This window comes from Trypanosoma cruzi, genomic scaffold (assembly GCF_000209065.1).
Source record: "Trypanosoma cruzi strain CL Brener 1047053517191 genomic scaffold, whole genome shotgun sequence".
NCBI lineage: Eukaryota > Euglenozoa > Kinetoplastea > Trypanosomatida > Trypanosomatidae > Trypanosoma > Trypanosoma cruzi.
The window spans coordinates 106,294-114,472 of NW_001849546.1; the positions used below are offsets into that span (position 1 = coordinate 106,294).

At 51.4% G+C, this 8,179-nt stretch overlaps 3 protein-coding genes and 1 pseudogene across 3 annotated transcripts, besides 4 other annotated features; all 4 read left to right on the forward strand.

Moving 5' to 3' along the window:
* Positions 1-8,179: part of a sequence feature (areas not merged during assembly with more than two copies in the genome that could not be assigned to a particular haplotype) that runs on past the window's edge.
* Positions 360-2,528, forward strand: Tc00.1047053511923.100 (annotated as a pseudogene).
* Positions 3,091-3,163: a sequence feature (T-rich).
* On the forward strand, positions 3,708-4,691 carry Tc00.1047053511923.110 (aspartate carbamoyltransferase, putative; the record flags this gene model as incomplete). The annotated part of the gene is made up of 1 exon (XM_808550.1): positions 3,708-4,691. The coding sequence occupies one exon, from the start codon at positions 3,708-3,710 to the stop codon at positions 4,689-4,691; it is 984 nt and encodes a 327-aa protein (XP_813643.1).
* Positions 5,111-5,145: a sequence feature (AT_rich).
* Positions 5,303-6,145, forward strand: Tc00.1047053511923.120 (dihydroorotate dehydrogenase, putative; the record flags this gene model as incomplete). Its single annotated transcript, XM_808551.1, has 1 exon — positions 5,303-6,145. One exon carries the CDS (start codon positions 5,303-5,305, stop codon positions 6,143-6,145), a length of 843 nt encoding a protein of 280 aa, XP_813644.1.
* Positions 6,570-6,593: a sequence feature (AT_rich).
* Positions 7,094-8,071, forward strand: Tc00.1047053511923.130 (hypothetical protein, conserved; the record flags this gene model as incomplete). Its single annotated transcript, XM_808552.1, has 1 exon — positions 7,094-8,071. The coding sequence occupies one exon, from the start codon at positions 7,094-7,096 to the stop codon at positions 8,069-8,071; it is 978 nt and encodes a 325-aa protein (XP_813645.1).

Genomic DNA, 8,179 nt, shown 5'->3' on the forward strand with positions numbered 1-8,179 from the left:
TGAGGGCGTTGTTCAGTGTGTGCTGACGCGTCACGAATAACGACGTGCCGGGCGTGGCTCCTGCTGCTGCTGCTGGTGATGACCGTTGCTGTGTGTTCCCGCTGCATTGTTCATCCTTCCCGTTTCATGTGTCTGCGTGCGTGAGTTGTTGTTGAGGGTGACTGCGGCAGGGATGACGATGATGATGCCACTCACTGTGGACGCAGGCGGTGTTCACTGTTTCACTTCTTTTTCTTAACTTCTCTCTTACCCACACACAAAGGAAAGAAGTTAACAACAAGCGCGAATCGCCACTGTGAAATTGTAAGGCACTGAAAGGACCAACAGCACACACACCGCCCACACACACATATTTGTATGCTCTCACGTGTTGCTGCAGTGGAGGCACCCCGCACACACAACCGTCGCCGCGTGACTGGATCCAGCGGGAGGAGGAGGGAAGGAGGAGAGAGTGAGTCGCAGAGGCCCAACATGTCCCGGCATCTCTTCTACCCTGCGGTGCTCCTCCTCGTCGTGATGGTGTGCTGCGGCAGTGGAGCTGCACAAGTTGTTGTGGAGGAGCCGTTGTCTGGTCTCCAGTTTAAATGGAGGGGCATCAATGAGAGTGGAGGTGAAACTGTGGAGTCGTTGGGTGCTCCCAGCCTTCTAAAAGTCGGGAATGACGTGTTTGCCGTTGCCGAGGCGCAGTGCAAGAAGAACGGTGGTGTCAGTTTTACTGGCGTTGCATCCCAACCTCTCACGACAGAAACTGCTAAGACACACCGGAGGAAGTTCTGAAAGAATCCAAAGATTGGACAAAAGTACTCGAGGAAGATGCTTCCGGAGGTCAAAAGAAGAAAGTAGATGTGAGTCGACCAACAACAGTTTTGAAGGGGAATGATATTTACATGCTTGTTGGACAGTACGGCAGTAAAGATTGTCAGAACAGTGGTGCAGGCGGCTGTGAACTTTTGCTGGTGAAAGGGAGCGTCAGTGGTGAGGGTACAAATAACAAAAAAATTGACTGGAAAGTTACTGAAAATCCCCCGCAAGGACTTTGTGGCGCACAGCTCGATTCCTGGACAAGGCTGATTGGAAGCGGTGGATCGGGTGTTGAGATGAAGGATGAGACTCTTGTATTTCCTGTGGAAGGCACGAAGAAGGCGGAGGACGCTGAAGAGGGTGTGAAGACTGTCTCACTGATCATACACTCCTCCAAGGATACTGCGAATTGGACGCTGTCGAAGGGGATGTCTGACGGTGGCTGCAGTGATCCCTCCGTCGTGGAGTGGGAGGAGGGAAAACTCATGATGATGACTGCGTGTGATGGTGGCCGCCGCAGGGTGTACGAGTCCGGTGACAAGGGGGAGTCGTGGACGGAGGCGCTCGGGACACTCTCGCGCGTGTGGGGCAACAACAAAAAGGGCGTAAGTGGCGTTAGAAGCGGTTTCATCACAGCGACTGTTGGAAATGATGGTGATAAGAGGAATGTGATGCTCGTCACCCTGCCGGTGTATTCAGAGAAGGTTGAGAACGAAAAGGGCAAACTCCATCTTTGGCTGACGGACAATACGCACATTGTTGATATTGGGCCGGTATCCGGTGAAGATGACGCTGCCGCCAGCTCCCTGTTGTACAACAGTGGTGAAAACACTAATGATGAGAGGTTGATTGCACTGTACGAAAGGAAGAAGGGCAACGATGTGAAACCATCACCCGGTATGGTCTCTGTGCTTTTGACAGAGCAGCTGCAGCGTGTGAAGGAGGTGCTGGCGACCTGGAAGGAGGTGGACGGCCGTGTCTCCAACCTGTGCACCTCATTAAGTGCTGAGAAGGATCCCTCTACCGGCGATGTCTGCAACGCTGATAAGATCACGGCTGGGCTGGTTGGCTTTTTGTCCGGCAACTTCTCCGGTGACACATGGAGGGACGAGTACCTCGGGGTGAACGCCACAGTAAATAATAAACAAGGGGCAACAGCGGCGACAGGGCCCTCCGATGGCGTGACGTTCACTGGGCGTGGTGCAGGGGCGGAGTGGCCTGTTGGCAAGCAGGGGGAGAATCAGCTGTACCACTTTGCGAACTACAACTTCACTCTTGTGGCGACGGTGTCCATCGACAAAATGTCGGAGGGAAACACCCCAATTCCGTTGATGGGTGTGCGTGCGGGCAGTAGTGGCGATGAAAATAATGTGCTGCTGGGACTGTCGTACGACAGCGAAAAGAAGTGGCATGTACTGTGCGGTGACAAAACCCCTAAGGAGCCCAGCAGCACGTGGATGACAGGGACACCTCAACGCGTGGTGGTTTTGTTGAAGAACGGCACCCAGGGCTCCGTGTACGTCGATGGTCAGCGTGTGGGGAGTGAAGAATGTGCATTGGGAAATGGTGCGTCGAAAGAGATCTCCCACTTCTACATTGGAGGGGATGGAGAAAACGCAGACAAAGAAGTGTCTGTGACTGTGACGAACGTCCTGCTGTACAACCGCCCGTTGGATGAAGCGGAGATCGCCGCCTTCAGCCCGAATGCTCAGGAAACCGGAGCTTAGTCTGCTCTTGACGGAAGCCATCTGACGGAACGGGGACAGTCGTTGGGCAGCAGTGGTGCGGGCAGTGGCGGTGCATCACCATCAGCGGTGCCCACTGTCAGTACTCCTTCAGCAGTAAAGGACTCCTTACAGCAGGTGGCGTCAGGAAAATCTTCCGATGGAACTCAAACTGTGGGTGGCGGTTCTTTTTCTGATGGCGAGCCAACGGTGGGGACAAGAGAAGGAGGAACGGATGGGCGAGAGAAGGAGGAGATCCACGCACAGAACGGGGACGTAAAGGCTGCGGCCCTCAGCAACAGTCTTGGAAATGTGTCGCAGGGGAATAACAGCGATGCCTGCACCATGTGTGAGAGCGGACTGCTGCCATCTCTTCTTCTGTTGGGACTGTGGGGGTTTGCGGCTCTGTGAGGCGTGACTGGCGGCCGCGTGGAGCACTTGCGACCTCCCCTGCACGGAATTAATTCCAAGAACTAACTTTTTCCTTAAGATAATTTTCTTTTCTTGCTTTCTTTTTGTAATTCATAATTTTTTTGCGTGTTGCGCGTGTGTGTCCTTAAAAACATTTTTTTCGGTTATTTATTTTCGTCTTTTTTTTTATTTTTCATTCTCCCATATCTTTTTTTTTTTTTGCTTTTAGGACAATCACTATGGACGTTTTTTTCTTTTCTACTCTTTTAATTATTTATTGCTACACTCTTCCTGCGAGGGGTGCCGTGTGTTTCCCGCCCAACTGCTCCACTCGCACACCCACCGACACGCTCGTGACGACGGCCCTGTGCGCCTCGCCTGCTGCACGCATGAGGAGGGGCCGCGACGAACGGCGCGCTGAGGGAGCCGTGACGTGTGGGCGTGCGACGAGGGCCTGTGGGGCGGAGCACACATTTCTTCCCTCTTGTTTTGTTTTCTTTGCGGTCAGGGCGGGCAGACACCCGCAGCGTCACACACACAGCCACACCCTGCCGCCGTGTTTTTCTTTTCTTTTGTTTTGCTTTGTGGATTTTTGTGTGCTGCCACCGTGCGTGAAGAGAGAGGAGGGAGGTATTTGGTGTTTATGCATTGTGGTTTCGGGCGTTTGAAGGAATTCTTTTCTCCACTCCTTTTTAGTCTTAAAAAGAAGAGAGATCTATTGCGCATACACATATACATAAGTAGAGGGTGAAGGCATATTTGTTGGTGCCCATGTTGGAAGTGCCGCCAGTAGCGAGCCTGAAGGGCAAAAGCATCACAAGTGCCGAGCAGTTCAGTCGTGCGGATATCTACGCGCTGATTCATCTTGCAGGTGCCATGCAGCGTAAGATTGATGCGGGAGAGGTGCTGAATCTCCTGCAGGGCCGCATCATGACGCCACTTTTTTTTGAGGATTCCTCTCGCACTTTCAGTTCCTTTTGTGCCGCGATGATTCGACTTGGTGGGAGCGTGGTGAACTTTAAGTTCGAGGCGTCATCCATCAACAAGGGCGAGACCCTCGCCGACACCATTCGCACACTGGACTCTTACAGCGACGTGCTGGTGATGCGGCATCCAAGGCAGGACGCGATTGAAGAGGCCCTCTCCGTGGCGCAGCATCCCATTCTGAATGCGGGCAATGGGTCTGGCGAACACCCAACGCAGGCGCTTCTGGACACGCTGACGATTCATTCGGAATTGGGCAGCGTAGACGGCATCACCATCGCGCTGATCGGAGACCTGAAGATGGGGCGAACGGTGCACTCTCTTTTGAAGCTTCTTGTGCGCAACTTTTCTATTAAATGCGTGTTTCTTGTCGCCCCGGACGCACTGCAGATGCCGAAGGATGTGCTGGAGTCCCTGCAACACGAGATCGCCACGAAGGGAGTGATAATTCACCGCGCACACGCACTGACAGATGAGGTCATGCAGACGAGTGATGTGTTGTACACAACGCGTCTGCAGAAGGAACGGTTTATGGCTTCCACGAGCGATGATGCGGCGGCGTTGCAGTCATTTGCGGCGGCGAAAGCCGACATCACCATCGACGCGGCACGTATGAGGCTGGCGAAGGAAAAAATGATTGTTATGCATCCGCTGCCGCGCAATGACGAGTTAAGCACTACCGTTGACACAGACCCACGTGCTGCCTACTTTAGACAAATGCGGTACGGCATGTTTATGCGCATGGCCATTTTGTGGAGCGTTTTGGCGTGAAGGAGGTGGGGGAAATGTATGGGAGATCTATACTCTTGTGTGCCGCGGGGGAAGATGGTTTAACTAACGCCATGGCTATTTGATGTGTGACTGTTCCTTTTTTTTTTTTTTTTTTGTTTCGTTACGAATAAAACAACAACAACAGCCAAATAGGAGGGAAAAAGAAAAAGGAAAAAATAAAAGAACTGAGAGGGTGTGTGATCGAACGCAAAACGTAGCCGAAGGTTTAAACCACAACCACCCAAAACACATATATGACGAAAATAAAACGAACGAAATGTGTAGGGCTATTGACGGGCATAAAAATGACCGTTTCAAATTAACCAATTGGCATTTTTACAGTTACACAGGAACAGTCACGGAAATATATGGTCGGAACAACAACAATAACAATAAGGGCTTCCTTTGCCCATTTGTTGTTATTTTCTATTTTTCTTTTATTATATATATATATGCGCGTGTGCTTGGGGTGGGTGGTGAGGGATTTTGCCTCAAGGAGACATGTGTGAGTGGAGGGTGCGAGAGGATTCGATGTAGTTTGGGACGGAGGATGTAAAGAAACGAGTGGCGTGGAACCGGGAGGTGGGGGATGGAACTTGAATTCTGTTGCCATGGCCTCTCTCTATATATGTCTTTTTTTTTTTGTTCCCACGGAGCGGCTGATTGAACTGCGGTGTTGTTGTTGTTGTGGTGGTGTTTTTTTGTTGTCTTTTTTTCCCCTTGTCAGGGTGTACGCTACGCAGAAGATGATGCGTCTGAAACTCAATCTCCTCGACCATGTGTTTGCCAACCCCTTCATGAACGCCGCGGGTGTTCTCTGCAGCACCGAGGAAGACCTGCGCTGCATGACAGCCTCCTCCAGCGGCGCACTTGTGTCGAAGAGCTGCACGAGTGCACCTCGCGATGGTAACCCCGAGCCGCGTTACATGGCCGTTCCACTTGGGAGCATCAATTCTATGGGGCTGCCTAACCTGGGCTTTGATTTCTATTTGAAATACGCAAGCGATCTGCACGATTACAGCAAGAAGCCGCTTTTTCTCTCCATTTCAGGTCTTTCCGTGGAGGAGAATGTGGCGATGGTGCGCCGCCTTGCCCCTGTGGCGCAGGAAAAAGGTGTATTGTTGGAGTTGAATCTTTCCTGCCCGAATGTGCCCGGCAAACCGCAGGTGGCCTATGACTTTGAGGCGATGCGCACTTACTTGCAGCAGGTGTCGTTGGCATATGGATTGCCCTTTGGGGTGAAGATGCCGCCGTACTTCGATATTGCACACTTTGATACGGCTGCTGCTGTCTTGAATGAGTTCCCACTTGTCAAGTTTGTGACGTGTGTAAACAGTGTCGGCAACGGCCTTGTTATTGATGCGGAGAGTGAGTCTGTTGTCATCAAACCCAAAACAAGGGTTTTGGTGGTCTTGCGGGCAAGTATATCTTCCCTACAGCGCTGGCGAACGTGAATGCATTCTACCGCCGTTGTCCGGATAAGTTGGTCTTTGGCTGCGGCGGCGTTTACAGCGGCGAGGATGCCTTCTTGCATATACTTGCCGGTGCGTCGATGGTGCAAGTGGGAACTGCACTGCAGGAGGAGGGCCCCGGCATTTTTACGCGTCTTGAAGATGAGTTGCTGGAGATCATGGCACGGAAGGGGTACAAGACTCTGGAGGAGTTCCGTGGACGTGTCAAGACAATTGAGTGATTTATAGGAGCTTATGAAAAGAATATTTGCGAGGAAAGCTGGTCACGTGAATTAATAATACATGTCCCGTTAAGACGACTCTATCTCTGTACGATTCACTTCTATTATATATGGTTTCTTTGAGGGACCAAGATGGAGGGCATCCCGGGAACGGGTATTGACAAGACAAAATGTTTTTATGATGCTTTTTTTATTTTATTTTTATTTTTCTTACTGTCCCATTCAGTCTTCAGTTGATTTCCACCTTGCGGCGGGGCAGCGCCGATGGGCTGGAGGGGACCTCAAACTCGAGCAATTTGCAAGTGATCGATATGCCTCCACCCCGAATAGAGTGCACCGGCCCACGATGTTGGCCATCCGGAAGAAATATTTACACCTATATATATTTATATGGAGCAAACGGAGAGGAAGTGGCGGGGTCACTGTCTTTTCATTTACCCTCTTTCTTTCCCGTCCTATTTTGTAGTGTAATATATAAGGCCAATAGCGCAGGCGAATATTCGATGCGGTGTTTTGTTGCGGTGTGTCTTATATATATATATATTTTTCTCACTGTGTTTATTTTTGGCTGGGAACTGCGGGATTTCATTGCCAATGGTGGTGGCTTCCCGCTGACTGCACAGTCTCTTCTGAGTTCCTTTCCTTTTTTTTTTTTTCCTTTTTTTGCGGGCTTCCTGTTGGTTAGAAGAAGGATTTATTGGCAGACTTCATGCGTCGTTTTATTCCCAATGTGAGCGGCGGCAGCAGCCTTTTGCTTCGTTTTGTTGCATCCGCTGCTGTCATGCGCAAAGTTCCGCTGGCAAAGTCATCAGCGAAGTTAGGCACGCCTGTGACGAAGGAGGAGGTGTCGCAGGTGTTTAATGTTCCTGCCGCCATCCTCGAGCAGCTGCAAAGGCCGGCGGAGATTCTCTTCACGGAGGTTGACCTCGCACGCGTGCGTTTCGCCCCGTTGATTGCCACTTTGGGCGCGGAGGAGGACGTCACGAAGATTGAGGCAGAAGTGAAAACGGCGAAGGCTGCTGCTGCTGCCGCGCGTACGCCTGTTGCCGGCGCAAAGGAGAAGTTTAAAAACACCGCGTGGAAAAGCGTCACGGAACTTGTGACGTTTTATGAGGAGGTTATGCTGCCCGCTCGCCTGGCGCACCAGGAGTACACCGTTTATGAGCTGAAGAACTTTCATATCAAAGACGACCTGAAGCGTGGCCTCTCCGCCTTCAAGCAGGATCACCTTGACAAGCAGAAGGCGGAGCTTGCAAAGGTGCAGAAGCAAATGCAGGAGTGCCAGGAGTTCATTAAAGGTATTGGTAAGACTGCCTTTGATACCGCCATTTTCAATGACCTGGCGAATATTCTTCGTGTGTGCGGTGAATGCAATCCGTATGCCCACCGCCTGTCAATGCGGGTTCTGGAGGACATGAACCTTCTTGGAGTCCCTTTCAATGACGTGACAACGAAGCTGCTGCATGCCATCGTATTTAACGATGGTGCCCTCGATGACTCGGCGCTCATGTTTACTCTGGTGGAGTACCCTGAGCGTGGTGAGGTGAGTGTGAGCAGGGAGCCTGTGGATAGGATAGCGGATAGTGCGCTTAAGATTATCAGTGTGCGCCATCAGACGCCCTTGGACGACGGAGTGAAGCTGCGCCAGGGTGATACGCAGCCATGCCTGCAGCGCTCTGCGGAGTAAACGGCAGGTACACGCACACACTTATATGTAGTTTGTTTTATTTATGCATGTGTGAGTGAGATATGGAAAAGGAAAACGAGGGACTATTCGTTTTTGCTTACGGCGTGT